The following is a 17,383-nucleotide window of genomic DNA, read 5'->3' on the forward strand; positions in this document are numbered from 1 at the left end:
TTATTCTGAGCATTATTTCATGGAGTGAGACGCTAAACTCTTTGCCAACCAGTCCCACGAATTAGAGTCTAGGTTGCATCCTTCTTCACTTTTCTTATTTGTTGTTCACAAATGGTACTTTTAACCTTGATGACTGTGTTTAATTTGATCTTTAAGTGGTGTTTATCATAGCAAGTAGAATCCTCTTCTCCGTCTCGCTACGCTTCCGGCACCTTACGATTGGCGTGCCTGGAGACATGAGTGTTCATTTAGAATGAAGTTTCTCGTCTGTCTTCAAAGTGCTCGAGTTCACCACTTTCTCTGAGGTGCGTTATCACTTATTTAGTTCACAGAGTCCAAAACCTAACACTCTTAAGTCCTGTTCCGCTGCTAAAATGTGTTTATACACCATGTTTGGTGGAATGTGAATGTTAACACTGTCACAATTTTCTTCACAACGGAATTTGACTATTTCAATGTCTTGTGAAGAAAGAGTTTGCAGGTTTGGAATATGATGGAATAACCTGAGAATGTTGTGTCTATTGAGAATTAAGCCGTCATCAATATTTAGCATACGTTTGAGCTCTATGGCATTGTATGAGCTTTCTTTAACTTCTCTGGATTCTCCAGAAGATTGCCAGGCCCTTTTATTGTCATTTTCTTGTATCCTTGAATAGGATTGCTTATCAGGCAATCTTTGTTTTAGACTTTGGTTGATTTGTTGAGCATCTTTGAGCCCTCCCACTTTGAAGGAGACTTGTGCATTGTGCCTCTTTGTAGTCTGGGAGCCAATTGGTAACTTTTTTCCGCTCTTTCTCTTCTTTTGGCCATAGGAATGAACAATGGACTCAGCTCTTCAGCGCTCAATCGAGGATGCCCTTTTGGGGACTTAAGTACACTAATCGACTCTGAGGGGCATCCACTTGCTTCTATGTTGTTACCGCTGAAGGATACACAATCTTCACTGTCATACACTGAGAGGTACATCAAGTCCAATTCAGTGGTTGAAACTTCTTCTCCTTGGAAGGTCGCTTCCTGCTCTACCGCAGACATTTCCATATTGTCGGAGGTTGCATACAGCCTCTCCTTTCGATCATATGTTGTTGACCTCTTTTCAGTTACGGCCTTTGATTGGGGAATGTGTTCTTTCACATGTAGATTTCTCAAGAAGCTCTTAGCGTTATTTGTATTTGAGCCTCTAGTTTTTATATTTCTTGTGTTTTTTAAAATGAGGGCCGTTTTGTTTTGGCTTAGCACCAAATATTGCAAAGTTCGAGGTCGATTGACAAGGGGTATCAACAATCCGAGAATTGGAGTCAGCCTCAATTTCTGAGTCGATTATTTCCATACACTTTGCATGAGAGGCTGGCGGCAATAGAGGCCTTGCTGTCCTGTTTTTTGCTGCTTTAATCCCCTCAGAAACAGGATCAGTGTTTTTCAGAGATACCTCTTTCAAGGGCATTTGAGGATCCAAGCTTTCTGCCAGCACTTCAAGCACGGTGGGGAAATCAGGCCATGCCTGAGTTTTATGTTGTGACAAGGTCTCGACCAAGACACTCTGTGAATTTATGGAAGTTCCTGCGAACTGAGGCTGATGTTGCATTGGACTGTGGCCATTGATCTTTATAGTGGCTTTTAGAATGCCTTGATAAATTCAACAGTACTTTTTTCTTCTCTCACTTCTTTCAATAGAGTTAAAAGTTAATTTTGGGTGCTGATCTCGGCAACCATGTTCTGTTCCCAAACACTTTTAATTGTGTTCATAAATGACTCAATGAAAATGAATTTGGAGTTCACCATGGCAGTTAAGGTTAGTTGGTCTCTAAAGTTATCATTTAGAGTTTCATAAAGTTTTTTTTAAAATCAGGGCCAAGGAGTTGTTAATTGTTGACATAATGATGGCTTGAGATGTGGCTGAATCAGGCTGTCCAGAGCTTTCACGTTTTGGTTCTCGCCTGAATTTAGGGCCATGATCATACTTACGAGGCCTTTGCTCTTCCATTCCTTCCATTGAACTTGCCTCTGAGTCTGATGATGAATGAATTACAGTTGTCGTCCTCGATAGGTTAAACCTCTGGTTCATATTAGGAGTATAACTCACAAGACCAGAGTTATGAATTTGATTGAAGGAAGAGTGCCCCACATTCACTGCTCAACATTCGTCTCTGTGTAGAGGAACCGGGTCCACAATACTGTTTGTCATTTTCTCTGCCACAGTAAACACCTCCTGTGATGGCCTGAATACAACTTCAGGGTTCCCACTGGTATTCTCCATGCCAGGAAGGTCAACAATGTCGGGCTGGCTCATTTCTTTGTGTATCAAAGCTGGCACCTCCAGAGCAAATGATTGACATGCAACCAAAGCTGTTTTATCACATCCTGTAGTACGGATCACTACTCGCTGAGACAAGAGAGTAGAGATATTGGCATGGCTGATAGATTCACGCACAAACTCTGCAATCGGGCCATTGGAAGAGACTGACTCAACCCGTGACCTATCCTCAAATCGATGATCTCCTCCTTGATTCCACATGAAATTGGCTCTTCAGTACTTAGTACTTGAATTTCAGTTATTATTTGCATGTGAGAGTCCAAGTTACCAGCACCATTTCATGGGGTATACTGAAGATTACCAAGAGGAAGTAAGTGACTCACAACACTAGCCCCTGGTAGTATGTCAGCATCGGATATCTCCCACGACGGTAAATCGCTGGTTGTGCACAGCAAAATAGGGTTTTTGCATGGGGAAGTGGTGGACATTGATTTTGATTGCTTCACTGTAAAGAACTTGCAACCAGCAAATGGACCATTTTCTTGCGCTTTGGTAATTAATCGCCCAGAAGTTGTAAAAATCAGAGCAATGGTGTGGGCAATATTATTTTCATCAAAATTAGCAGGAAGAGGCAATAATATTTTCATCAAAATTAGCAGGAAGATCCTCACGCTCAGTGTTACCCTGGGAGCCTGGGATACCCGGGTTGCTGGGGACGTCCTTAACCGAGGTATCGGAAGAGGTTGCTTCACATAGGGTGACTCCTGCATTTTCACATAAGGGTTTCATTGTGGTGCCTTGCTGGGCTGGGCCCACTGCACCCACACCACCTGCCGTGTTCAATGACACTGGAAACACATTGGGAATTAAAGGCAGTTCATTTGGGGGGTTTGGTGTACTTACATCAGCCTGACATTTACCTTGTGAGCTTCCCAGTATCCGCTTATTTGAATCATCAGCCATCTCATTGTAGACAGATTTCCACAAATATGCTTCCACCAGCAGTAATAAGCGGGTTTAGCTGCGGATACAGGCCAATTCCATGCAAGATGAGATGGCAAAGAATTACGCATCAGGACACCAAACCAACTTCATACAGGAGCATGTAAGTTCTAAATCCGCCTCTACGGCCCCTGGAATCCCCAGGAAACACAGGCAACACACTCACAACACTCTGTGACGCTCCGCGTTGGGTTGGGGGGTTTGTAGCATGACTCCTCCTTGATTAGTATTGTGCAAAGAAAGCTTGCACAGCGCACCACACAGCAGCAGAAAGAGTTTCAGGCTCAGGCAACACACTAACAAAACTCATCGACACTACACGTTGGGTCAGGGTGTTTGTAGTGTGACTCCTCTTTCATTAGTAGAGTGCAAAGAAAGACTGCACACTGCACCACACAGCCTCAGAAAGAGGCTCAGGCTCAGGCAACACACTAACAACACTCTGCGATGCTCTGCGTTGTGTCGGGGTGTTTGTAGTGTGACTCCTCCTTCATTAGTAGAGTGCAAAGAAAGACTGCACACCGCACAGCAGCAGAAAGAGTTTCAGACTCAGGCAACACACTCACGACATTCTGCGATGCTTCGCGTTGGGTTGGGCCATTTGTAGTGTCACTCCTCCTTGATTAGTAGAGTGCAAAGAAAGGCTGCACACAGCACCGCACAGTAGCAGAAAGAGTTTCAGGCTCAGGCAACACACTCATGACACTTTGCGACGCTCAGCGTTGGGTCAGGGTTTTTATAGTATGACTCCTCCTTGATTAGTAGTGTGCAAAGAAAGACTGCACACCGCACAGCAGCAGAAAGAGTTTCAGGCTCCGCCAACACACTCACAACACTACATGCTGCGTTGGCTCAGGGTTTTTGTAGTGTGACTCCTTGATTAGTAGAGTACAAAGAAAGACTGCACACAGCACAGCAGCAGAAAGAGTTTCAGGCTCAGGCAACACACTCATAACACTCCGCGACGCTCCGCGTTGGGTTGGGGTGTTTGTAGTGTGGCTCCTCCTTGATTAGTGGAGTTCAAAGAAAGATGGCACACCGCACTGCACAGCAGCAGAAAGAGTTTCAGGCTCAGCCAACACACTCACGACACTCCACACCGCGTTGGGTTGGGGTTTTTGTACTGTGACTCCTCCTTGATTAGTAGAGTGCAAGGAATGACTGCACACTGCACCGCAGAGCAGCAGAAATGCTATCAGGCTCAGGCAACACACTCACAACACTCCGCTAATACGTTTTATGGTTTGCCACATAGGATGATGTCATAGATGAGGCATGTTGTGGTATAAGACCTCTGTATAAACAAGTTTGTGTGTGACTGTGCAAGCATCCGTCTGATGTCTCCTAGTTGACCCTGCTTTATTAAACTGAGAATAAAGTAGTACTTTGCCATATTCATTGAGTCTCTCCAGTTATTTGGTCTGAGATCTTTATTGGTAATTCCATCTAGCACAAGAGAGCTTCGAGGTGCTAGAACACACCACAATGATATTCTTTTGGCTTGATATGTTGCTGTAAGGATTTAAATGCTTTATTATTCAATTTGTTTTTGTAAGTAAACTCTGTAAGAGATTACTACTGTAGACCTTGAAATCCAACTATTTGAGCTCCTTTGAATCCAAAGTTTGTGACCCTGGACACCCACACCTCCCCACTCGACGTTCCCGAATCCTCACCACCCGTCCACCCCACACGCCCTCCTGCCCATATGTTCGACCATCCAACTCCCTCCTTTTTGGATGAAGCCAGAGTACGACTAGTTCCTTTTTTCCGCTACCACCCCTGGTTGATTGTAAAGAATTCCCCCAGATACAAAACAAACAGATGCAAGACATGCACCGGAGAAGAGGGCGAGGGGTGGAGGCAGGAAGCCCCATGATATCACTCACACAAGGAGCGGAAATCCCCCTCCCCGCCCCCCCACAACACTGGCAAAGGGAAGGCTTTTCTGCAGCAATGCGGGAAACCAGAGCCTGGAAAAAACCGAGTCCATGCCGGGGGTCGATCCATAACAGCACGGTGACAGGTGAATGAGAATGGAAGGTGAGAGGGGGAGGGGAGGGAGCAGCGAAGATTTGTGAATGGCGCTCCAGTCTGCGGTGGTGGGTGGGAGGGGCACGATGGAGCAAAATGCTTCGAAATCAGTTATGTTTAACAGAAATGAGATTAACAGAAGCAGCAAGGCAAATAGGACACATTCCAGAGCCTGAAAAGGCACGTGCTGTAGCGAGGGCTGTGCCGAGTCAGGAGCGGCTGATGCAAGGGAGGGAAACCGAAATAAAGAGTGTTTTTGTGTTTGGAGCTCCTGTGCCCCTCCCCTTCCCTGCGTGTGTGTGTGTGTGTGTGTGTGTGCGCCCAGCCGCTTGCTCTGCTGCAGTCCGTTTGCTATTCCTCACCTGCCTCCTGGTGCCTGGCACAAAGGAGGCGGCGCCAAGCCCTGGTCGGCCCGCCCCCGGATGAATGACTTCACTCTTCCGCCTGGGGTTTCGTGTAGGCGCTAGGATTCTCCCAGACTCCTCCAAAGACTGGCAGGGACAGCGCAGGGTCCGCAGCTCCATCTCTCTCCATCCTCCGCTCCGAGCCCGTAAGGAAGGCGCCCAGGTCCGCTCCTCTACCTTCCCCGGCAAGACCCCACGCCTGAAAGGAGCTGCAGCCCCGCTTCAGCATCTCCTGGCACCGAGAAGCAGGGCGCCTCTCCCACAGCCTTTTTCTCCGTCTTCCTGGAACCATGTCCGAGATCCTGCCCTACAGCGAGGAGAAGATGGCCCGCTACGGCTCCGACAGCGATGGGCAGCTCTCCTTCAGCTGCCGCCTGCAGGACACCAGCTCTTTCTTCGGGGGCAACCAGCAGAAGCGGCCCCCCAAATTGGGGCAGATCGGGAGAGCCAAAAGAGGTAAGGGTGCGTTTAAGTCGACTGGCACCTCAGGGGTTCTTTCTGTGGGTGTGAAAAAACACGGAATGTTTCCACCTAATCGCAGGTCTGTGTTGGGGCTTCCCGACGAAGGAGTCTGCATGGCTGGGAAACATGCATCGAAACATGTAAACATATTCTGTTCAGTTAGTTCAATGAGAGGGATTACACCTGCAGATTTTGGATTTCATTTTACTAGAAAAATACCACGAAGCGCTCGAATAGCCCTGAGCATCAATAGATTCTAAACAGCCGAGACGGAGCGACATCTTTCTGGCACCTGCAGGCGGACGTGGCTCTCGCTAGGGGTGACCACGGGCTGTTCTGCGCCCTCCTGTGTGCGCAGCTCGCGGCCCAGCTGGCAGGCCTTTCCAGGCAGCCCGGGTGCAGAACATGCTGGAACGCCTCGCGCGGACATAAATCCTGGCTGTCTGCAGCGTTGTGCAGGGGGAGGCCGAGTCCGTATGCACTGCAGCAGCGCGTGTGTGTGTATACAGAGCAAAGAAGGCAGCGAGCAAAGCTGGCCCCCACAAAGCACGGCAGCCCCAGCTCTTCACTGCACCCCAAGGGCCTACTTAACATATCCACCCATGGCTTTCTTGCTAACGAACCCGTTGTAGGCATATATTTGCATATAAGTTGGTGTATTTATTAAGACCCTGTTCGCTAGTGGATGCCTGTGTGGTGAACGCTAGCGGGACATTGGAGTTGAACTTCGCTTACGGGTGGATAGATGGGTGGATGTGTAGGCAGATGGATGAATAGAGAGAAGATGGGTGGCTGCATGTGCAGGCAGATGGATGGATATACAGGCATGTAGATGGATGAATAGATAGCTGATACATGGATGGATGTGCAGATGGATGGATATAGAGGCAGATGGATGATAGATGGGTGGATGTGCAGATGGATGGATGGATATACAGGCATGTAGATGGATGAATAGATAGCTGATACGTGGATGGATGTGCAGGCAGATGGATATAGAGGCAGATGGATGATAGATGGGTGGATGTGCAGGAAGATGGATGTATGGATATACAGGCATGCAGATGGATGAATAGATAGCTGATACATGGATGGATGTGCAGATGGATGGATATAGAGGCAGATGGATGATAGGTGGGTGGATGTGCAGATGGATGGATATACAGGCATGTAGATGGATGAATAGATAGCTGATACGTGGATGGATGTGCAGGCAGATGGATATAGAGGCAGATGGATGATAGATGGGTGGATGTTCAAGAAGATGGATGTATGGATATACAGGCATGTAGATGGATGAATAGTTAGCTGATACATGGAGGGATGTGCAGATGGATGGATATAGAGGCAGATGGGTGATAGATGGGTGGTTGTGCAGGAAGATGGATGGATGGATATACAGGCATGTAGATGGATGAATAGATAGCTGATACATGGATGGATGTGCAGATGGATGGCTATAGAAGTAGATGGATGATAGATGGGTGGATGTGCAGGCAGATGGATGGATATACAGGCATGTAGATGGATGAATAGATAGCTGATACATGGATGGATGTGCAGATGAATGGATATAGAGGCAGATGGATGATAGATGGGTGGATGTGCAGATGGATGGATGGATATACAGGCATGTAGATGGATGAATAGATAGCTGATACATGGATGGATGTGCAGGCAGATGGGTATAGAGGCAGATGGATGATAGATGGGTGGATGTGCAGGAAGATGGATGGATGGATATACAGGCATGTAGATGGATGAATAGATAGCTGATACATGGATGGATGTGCAGATGGATGGATATAGAGGTAGATGGATGATAGATGGGTGGATGTGCAGGCAGATGGATGGATATACAGGCATGTAGATGGATGAATAGCTGATACATGGATGGATGTGCAGGCAGATGGATATAGAGGCAGATGGATGATAATTGGGTGGATGTGCAGGAAGATGGATGGGTGGTATACAGGCATGTAGATGGATGAATAGATAGCTGATACATGGATGGATGTGCAGATGGATGGATGGATATAGAGGCAGATGGGTGATAGATGGGTGGATGTGCAGGCAGATGGATGAATAGAAGACGGGTGGCTGCATGTGCAGGCAAATGGATGGATATACAGGCATGTAGATGGATGAATAGATAGCTGATACATGGATGGATGTGCAGATGGATGGATATAGAGGCAGATGGATGATAGATGGGTGGATGTGCAGGAAGATGGATGGGTGGGTATACAGGCAGGTAGATGGATGAATAGATAGATGGTACATACATGGACAGATGGATGGATAGATGTGTGGGCAAATAGATGGATATAGATGCAGAAGGATGATAGGTGGATGGATGTGCAGCTAGATGGATGAATAGATGATACATACATGGAAAGATGGATGGATGTGTAGGCTAATGGATGTACAAGTAGAAGCAGATGGGTGGGCGTGCAGGCGGATGGGTGAATATACAGGTATATGCCTGGATAGATATATGATAGATGGATGAGTGTGTAGATGGACGGACATGCAGATGGCTGGGGTTGGGTATGATGGATAGATGGATCTATTGGGAGCTATGTCCACTGGTGTGTAGCTGTAGGAAGGGATGGATGGTGATAGATACAGAGCTAAAGTTTTGTACATTTATTTTCAATGTTATGTTCAAAGTTCATGATGGGTCAATTGCGCCTTCCCGGCCATCACTTAATACACATATTATGTTATGTTATAACGCTTTTACACTGCTCCAGTCACCGCTGTAGAGGTTTGGAGCTGGAAATAAACCAAACGTCTTCTGAAAGGGCTGTTCCCTTTACTGAAAGCATGTGCAGATAAAGCCATACACATCCATCATACCACAGAGACAAGCATTCAATGACGAAGACCAAACACGTTATATTGCATTTTCAACCACAGCGGAAGGGGGCGCTAGAACTTATTGTTGATATTGTGAGCGACCAGCCTCCCTCCTGCCGCTAGTAGTGGCGGGGTCAGGGAGAGGTTTTTACATCTGCAGTTTGGGGGGGTCTTTTAAATGAAGTGGAAGGTGGTTAACAGCCGATTCATCGGATCGAACCCGACTGTAGCATAATTCTGTATAAGGCGATTAGAGGCTCTGGAAAGGATCAGGTCTGTGAAGTCCCCAATGAAAGAAACTACTCGTTATAAGACCCCCCCTACCTGCTCCCGACACACATTAGCCCCTGCTGATGAGCACATAGTGGGTAGACACCGGGCTACGGGTGAGGGATCGCGGAGGCTCGCAAGAAGGGCACCCGTGTGCCTGCATGGTGATACGGGGGGCCCATGACAACAGAGGGGGTGGGGAGAGGTGGAGCTGAGAGCCTGCTCCACCAATTAGAATCAGCAACAGAAGGCGTGCAGAGATGTCTGATTGGCACACCATGCCTATTTTCCTATGGGCATCTATTGTGACGTCACCCGAACGAATTGTGACGTGCCTCCATTATCACTGTAACCTGCTGTCCCATGAGCTTAGTGTCACGTTACACACGATGAACGGGATGTGTTGTGAAATTAACCGGTTGCGATATACGTCTTTTATGGTGTGAGGCAACAATTTTGAAAGCAACCTCTCTTGATGTCAACCTGTACTCAAGTGAACCTATTGGGATACCAGCCTGCTGTGATTACAACCTATTGTGATCTTAAACTATGGTCATGTTATATGTTGCCACGAGAAACCTATTTAGTCGCAGAGGGAGATATCACATTTTGTGACATTAATCTCTTCAAGCAGTAACTTAAGGAGTGTTTTGTGTAGCGCATAGCTGCCACTGGTATACCTTCGGAGCACTATTCTAGGATATCTTTACGGTCATTTGAATTGATGGGGCTTGCACGCGTCATAGGGATTTTGTGTGTTAGACATAACACGTATGCTAGCACTTCCCGAAATGTCCCATACCTTGACTTCTGTCCATCTTTGGGCGTTCAACCTACAGCGTGTTGTGACCATGCCAATGGTGAAAGGCGCTATACAAATGATGCATTACATTACATAACACTGCAACCCCAGTTCCAAAGAACTGGATCTAAACTGGCTGCCAAGGGTATTTGGTAGAAGTCATCACTGTGGATCCACGGTGGACCAAAAATTCCCACAAATTTGCAGAATTGTGTGGGTGGCACCAGGGGCAGGCAGCACCCTAACGCCCTGACTGCTTCTACAAAAGAGCACCGGTGTGCACCCACTTACTTTTATGGATGATAGAAAACTGCAACTACTGTCATGAATACAAACCCCAAACAGACACCCAAGTAAATTATGACTATAAGTATTGTTTCTTTACCTTTATAGGTGCACACTGTTTTAGATGTGTTTGCCATCACGGTGGGGAGACATTAAAACATTGTTATATTGAATGCCCAGGGTCAGCCTTAAAAGAGCGGATAGATTCCATTTATCCACTGATCAATTTTGGGAAAGTATTTTAATAGGAAATCAAACTTCATTGATAACTGGGGTTTTACATGTTTTGTATGTTATTCTAAATGTGTCATATGGACATGACAAACTGTTTCTAGATCTTGATGGTGACGTAATAGCTATGCATGCATGTATATTCATTTTTATACTTTGTCTTGTTTTCGTTGTCGATAATATCGATATATATATATATATATATCTATGGATATTCTGCAGATAACAAACACTGTATCACTGGGTACAGTAACCCCGGATACAAGTAAATGGTGTTGTTCCATTGTGCAATGCGTTTCCCCCTGTTTTTACGTTTGGTGTCTGTTTGCATGCAAAGACACACAAAGCGCGTGGTTGCCTATTAATATGATTGGTAGAATAATTAATTGCATTGTATATTAAATTGTAATAATGCTATATAGCCTGGATTTGAGATTAGTTTGGATTGTTAATAGATTATGTATGTAGTTATGTAAGATTATGTAATGTTAGTTTGTGTGTGGTCAGTGTGAAAAGTTTACATTAACTGTGACAAGCTGTTTTTAATTTTAAAGAAGAATAATCAAATGTGCGTGTGTTTACACACACGCTCTAATATTCATGTTTAATAGAACAATCAGCGGTCCATGTATCCGTTGTGCCACATGTCAAAGATAGACACATAGCTAAACTGACTGGTGTATCGCTCATCGATTAATCGATCGTTGTATAGCCATTTTCTCAAGGGTGCAGGTTACCGCTCGGCGTGCAGCCGCATCCTTCCTTCTTGGGGCGCCTTAATGTACACACATGTTTTGACGGTAAATCCGCACATCAGATGCAGCCTGTTAACGATTGTATTCTCTCTCTCTCTCTCTCTTCCCCTCTCCCTCATCACTAGTGGTCATTGAAGATGACAGAATAGACGAGGTGCTGAAGGGAATGGCGGATAAATCGTCTTCTGGGGTGTAAGGTGGAGAGCCGGAGGCTGCAAACGCGAGATCTGCCGACTGTTTCTCTGATTTTTAAAGCACTTTTGGCCGTGCATGTTTGTGGATTGTGGACAACGAGGAAAGAGAAGAGGAAGACGTTGAGGCTGCTGGCATTATCTCCAACACCAGAACCCACGCCAATGATCGGTTTTTGTTGATGGTGCCCCTCAGCACTCGTTCGGCATCAGGTCCCTGGAGAGGCAGGGGCGCTGTCCATCTCAGTATTGCCAATGCGCGTTCTTGCGGAGCTGTCCATTTCAACAGCAGCCCTCTGCTCGTGGAGGGCTGTCCACCTCACCCTCCCCGCCCCCCCCCCCCCCGCCTTCGCGGGGAAGCCTCCATTTTACTACCGGCCCCGTGGGAGCTGTGCACTTTAGCACCAGCCGACGGGCGCTGTCCACTTCAGCACCAGCCCCGTGCCATCTGCCCGCTTCAGCACCAGTCCTGTAGGAGCTGTGCACTTCAGCACCGACGCGGTGGGAGATGCCCACTTCAGAAACACATCCCTGGGAGCTGTCCACTTCAGCACCACAAACCATGGTAACTGCTCTCTTCAGCACCACACACCCTGCGAACTTCCCAATTCAGCACCATATCTCCAGGAAGGGCGTCTACTTTAGCGCCGCTACATGGGCGCGGACTCCTTCGTGTGCATGTTTGCCGGCAGCAGTCATTCCCGAGTTCTGCGGAAATTGCAGAAAACACCCCAGCATGTTTTGTTTCCATTCTCCAGTATCATGCTACCTTGATTGCAATTGCCACTTCTGCACACCTTTAACCCCAGCGTCCCCGGGTCTCTCTTGGAACTGCCCATTTCAGTCCTCCTCATCTCAGTGAGAAGCTACCCACCTTAAGGTCACTCTCTGTAGGTTGACCCTTTAGGGGCTACCGCGTGGCAGTGTTAGTCCAATCCTTAGGTTCACTGGAGCTGTCCGTTTCCATCACCATACCTAGTTGTGTATGGGCTGTACATGTCAATATGGTATGTTGGGGGCAGGCCACATTCAGGCACTAGGCGATCCATACATTGAGCCCCAGGTACCTAAACGGATGTCTATATCGGCACCAGAGCCACCTACATAGGATGTGTCCACTGCAGTAAGATGCCCAGCACTGTAGGATCTGTCGATCAAAGCAGCATTCTACCTCCCTAGGACTTGTCTATGTCTGCGCCATGCCCCTCTATGTAAACGCTGTTAACTTCAGCACATATCCCACCTGTAATAAAGGTGCCCGTTTCAGCACAATTAAATATCGAATACCGTAGGGTCATTCCATCTCAGCAACACACACTCCTCCTTGTAGCCTATCCTTTTCAGCACCCATGTCAATCTATTACAATTTTTAATTGTAGGCTCTCGCCTAGTTATATAGGGACAGCCCATTTAAGACAATATTAATCTATATTAGAGCTGTGTATTAAAACACACATTTCTCTGTAGGATACATCAGTTTTAGCAGCGCTGCGCTCCCCATAGAAGCTATCCATCGACGCCTCCTTTCTCTGTAAGCGCCGTCGATTTCAACTACACACTTAGTATAATAGAAGCTGACCATTATAGCACACCCATGCCCGCATAAGACCTATTCATTTTAGCACTAACCCTATACACATATGAGCACTTAATGGCAGCATAACAGGCCTCTCTATAATAGATGTTCATGTCAGCACACGCTTTTCCCTACGAAGATGCCTGTTTTAGTACAATAAATACACGTTTCCATACGAGCAGTCCATTTTATGGCTTATCATTATCGATGGAAGAAACTCATTTAAAAAAATAGCATTCCCCATGGAATCATTACATTTGAGTATCATGCCATCGCCTGTTTGAACTCTGCACTTTCCAACGCATCCTGCTCTATAGAATTTGGGCGTTTGAAAGCATACACTTGTCCAATGGAGCTGTTCGGTTCAGCACAACCTCTGTAAGAGCAGTCCATTTCTGCATGCATTCCTTCTCCGCAGCAGCTGTCCATGTCAGCCCCATACATTATTCTACAGGGGACATCACGTTGTCATCTTTGGAGTCCCTACTGGAGCTATCCAATTCGCTTTCATACCCAGCTCTAAAGGGGCTGCCTGCCACAGCACACATATGTATCTACAGTAGTTAGCCATTTGAACACCTTACTATCCTACATATGAGTTCACTGTTTCACCACACATACCTCTAGACATACATGTTGCTCCAAGAGCTGTCAACAGCCCCACACTTTGCGATCTGCTGATCAACACGCTGTTCCCTAGAGGAGCTGTTCATTTCACCCTCCGTTCATTATTACCGCTATCCATGTCTGTTCCATGCCCAGCTGTAGACACTTTGCCCATTATAGCGCGCATATTTACCTACATGAGTTATTGATCTGAACGTATACGAGTTACAGGGGTGGGCTGGAAACCAAAAGAGGCCTTGGAAATCATGTTCAAAGTGGCCCTATATTACACGTTGTCAGCAAGCCCAACCCTTTTCCTATGAGAACATTTAGAAATAAAATAGGTTAGCACACAAAAGAGGCTCAGGGTGCAGAGGCCCACCGGGGGATCTCCAGAGTTCCCTATAGGCCAGTCCACCCTGACGAGTTCACCACACATCCGTCTCTGTGGGAGCTGTCCATTTCAGAACCATATATTTCACTACAAAAGCTGTCAATGTCAACACATGTTTTTAAATCTCTGGGAGCTGTCGTTGTAAACACCCCGACCCCACTTTGTCAATTGGGGTTGTTTATTTCACACCGTCTTTTTCTAAAGGAGCTGTCCATTTCAGCACCAATCATTTTCTGAAGGTGCTGTTCATTTCAGCCCCTTGCCCATGTCTTTAGGACCTCTCTGTTTTGCAGGCGTCTCTTTAAGAGCTGCCCCGAATAGCGCCAGACCCAATTCGTTGGGGACCCTGCCCTCTGGCCCACACCTAAGTGCATCAGAGCTGTTAATCTTAGCACCCCACCCACCCCATGAAAGATACACGCCAGCACCACTTCAGCTGCAGAACGCCTCTCCGCCCCAAGGCACAGCTTCTCTGTCACCTAGAACCCCCCCAACCCCGCACCTTTGTCACACACCGCACTTTTTTCAAGAGAGGCCTGGTTTTTATCGCGCCACGCTCAGTCAATTATAGAGACTTCTGGGGGCGAGCTGCCTCCCCGCTCCCCAGCCTTCCACCGCAGCGGGCGGAGCCCGCGTCGCCCCTCACCGCCCTGCGCCTGGTGGCTGGAAACCTATTTGATGGTGCTGTTTACCGCAGAGCTGAAGACTTTTCACTCCGAAATGATAGAACCATTCGCGCTCCCACCGGGGGAGCGGTTTCGTTTAGCATTGCACTTTACTCGTTCATCATACTTAGCTAGTCCAGTACTAGTATATAGTTGTGGAATATATTTATATCGCTGCCTATATATGTCCGTATATAGAGGCGAACTTATCCGTGGTCGAAGTTTTCTGTATCCTGTTTCAAGATGTTAATATACAAGGGCCGACCGGCCAAGCTACACGACCCACCTTGTCACCCGCCATTTCTAACCCTCACACTGCCATCAGTTTGCAACATACCAGCAGATCGGAAGCAAAACAAAAAGAAAACAAGGGAAAAAGAGTTTCAGAGAAAGACAGCCAGCAGCAGTGATGGGAAGAGAGACAGAAAGGCGAGGACGGACTTCAAGACAGTGAGCTGTTTCACTGTCACCCAAAAAAAAACCACAAAAAATGCAAAAAATAAAATCAAATAAAATAATAAAAGACATTATTTGCTCCATCTTTTTTGCATGAGCTTCCGGTCCTGGTGCCAAGAACGGTGCCAATGGTCATACTCACCATGGCACGCTCCTTTTTAACAGAACTCATATTTGTATTTTTATACCCGAATCTTTGTTATAAATGATATATGCTCGTCTGACGTCTCATGTTTGCATCGAAAGGTGATCCTCATTTTATTTTTCAGGGCGGTCAACGAAGCGAGAATTTTCCAGAACACAAGACTTGACAAACCCTGTGGATGGTCTCTGTTCTAAATCGGTACATCAGTATTTTGCGTGAGGGTGGGTGGGAGGCGAGGAAGGATTTGTTGGACGTTATCGGGTTTCATTCTTTTTTGTTGTTGTTGCGCACAACAATGTCGATGCAAGTACGGTTGGGGCGCGCGACACCGTCTGCCATCGTTTTGTGTCGTGAAAGCCAGCGGCACTTGGCGCAGAGTGAGCAAACGAGCAAAGGGGGAAACGTCATGACGCCGGCATGGAGTCTTGGCGGAAGATGACGCATGCCCCGGCTGTATTTACGAAATCCGAAACTGTGATTTCCGCTTTGTTGATGGGACTTGTGATCGGAACCCGATGACTTTGGAGAAAACTATTGCACTGTTTATGAATGTCGCCAAATAACGTGATAGTTATTTGAGTCCTATTTCTTGGGATGTTAATAGCTGTGTTTTTAATTTTGTACCTTTCTTTTTTTTAATGCTTATTATGGTCTGATGTGCATGGAAACCTTAATATTTTCAATAATATGATGTCATTTTATGAATACAACGAAGCAAAAAATCTGTCATGACATTCTAAGATTTATCCATTGTACATTTGACGCGCCATTTTCACTGTATTTGGTGAACCAGCGAAATGAATAAAATATAGAAGTGGAAATAAAGACGCGAGGCCTCCTGGTTGGCTGTTTCTGAAATGCTAGGCGGCGAGTGCGGGGGGGCTGGGAGGGAGAAGAAAGAAAGAGGGGGGGGGGAGAAAGGGGAGGAGAGGGAGGGGGAAAAGAAAGAAGAAAACAGGGGAGGAGGGGGAGGGGAAAAGAAAGAAAGTGGAGGAGAGGGAGGGGGAAAGAAAGCGACAGGGGCGAGGGAAGAGGCTGAGATGTGGAGATGTAGGAGAGAAGGTAGGGCAAAAGGAATGAATGAGAGGAAGGGGAGGGAAGGGGAGAGAAAGGGAAGGGAGATGGGAAAGGAAGGAAAGGGAAGGGAAGGGTAGGGAAGGGAAAGGAAGGGAAGGGGAGGGGAGGGGAGGGAAGGGAAGGGATTTCTATCTTTGATCTGCAGTATTTAATGAAAGCCATGATCGTGAACCTGACACTGGCCTTTTGCAGGTATTTTCAAGAGCTTTGTATCTGCTACATCGAGTGACAGTCCTTACGCCTGTCCATATCCCAGCCTGATGAAGGCTGGCTGCAAGGGCACCATTTTGACCTACTTTCTGCTTGCTTCATGACAAAATATAAAGACCCAACCCCGGAGGAGGCACAGCTGGTTATGAATTTTAAGCATCCACGGGCTGGCTCAGGGAGGAGTTGCTCCCCTGGGGTGTGTAGTCTGAGGCAAGAAAGGAAGTGGAAGGATGCAGGCGCAGGCAGACTGGCCTATAGGCAACGTTGGAGATTAGCTGACAGGCCCATGTATTTGGGAGGCCGGTGGGACTGGGGTTGAGCCAGTCACATGCACGGTTTATTTATTTATTTATGCATATACAGGAAGGGACAATGCTCTTCTGATCACAAACGAACGTACAATAGATAAGAAATCAGATTTGAACATTACTAAGGCTGGTTTTGAACACTAGCAAAGGCTGGAGAAAATTCATTTGCATGTCAGGATTTGATCCGCGTGAAAGTGACAATGCCCATCCCCTGACTGTTCAGCCGGCACACCGGCCTTTCGGTGATACTAGCTGCCCACGCCCAGCACCAGGTGGTATGCGGATTAATCATGCATGCTTGCAATCTAGTCCAGTCCATTTCATTGTGTGTCTACCATTTCACATTCGTGTTCAATCTGCTCCTTAGCAGTCTCAAAAATTAGCAAACAAGAAAACA

The 17,383-nt window shown here is 46.8% G+C and overlaps 1 protein-coding gene across 1 annotated transcript; it reads left to right on the forward strand.

The window, feature by feature from the left end:
* Positions 1-5,651: 5,651 nt before the first annotated feature.
* CAMK2N2 (calcium/calmodulin dependent protein kinase II inhibitor 2) lies at positions 5,652-16,216 on the forward strand. The gene is made up of 2 exons (XM_069618811.1): positions 5,652-6,147; positions 11,484-16,216. Exons 1-2 carry the CDS (start codon positions 5,982-5,984, stop codon positions 11,552-11,554), a joined length of 237 nt encoding a protein of 78 aa, XP_069474912.1. The 5' UTR covers positions 5,652-5,981; the 3' UTR covers positions 11,555-16,216.
* The last annotated feature ends 1,167 nt before the right edge of the window (positions 16,217-17,383 follow it).

The sequence above is a fragment of the Ambystoma mexicanum genome, chromosome 10 (assembly GCF_040938575.1).
Source record: "Ambystoma mexicanum isolate Mex_15411 chromosome 10, UKY_AmexF1_1, whole genome shotgun sequence".
NCBI lineage: Eukaryota > Metazoa > Chordata > Amphibia > Caudata > Ambystomatidae > Ambystoma > Ambystoma mexicanum.

What these genes read in the sequence shown, in the direction of transcription:
- CAMK2N2 (XM_069618811.1), top strand. Translation starts at nt 5,982, where the DNA reads ATGTCCGAGATCCTGCCCTACAGCGAGGAGAAGATGGCCCGCTACGGC. An exon ending in GATCGGGAGAGCCAAAAGAG is followed by an intron (nt 6,148 to 11,483) that starts GTAAGGGTGCGT and finishes CCTCATCACTAG; the next exon opens with TGGTCATTGAAGATGACAGA.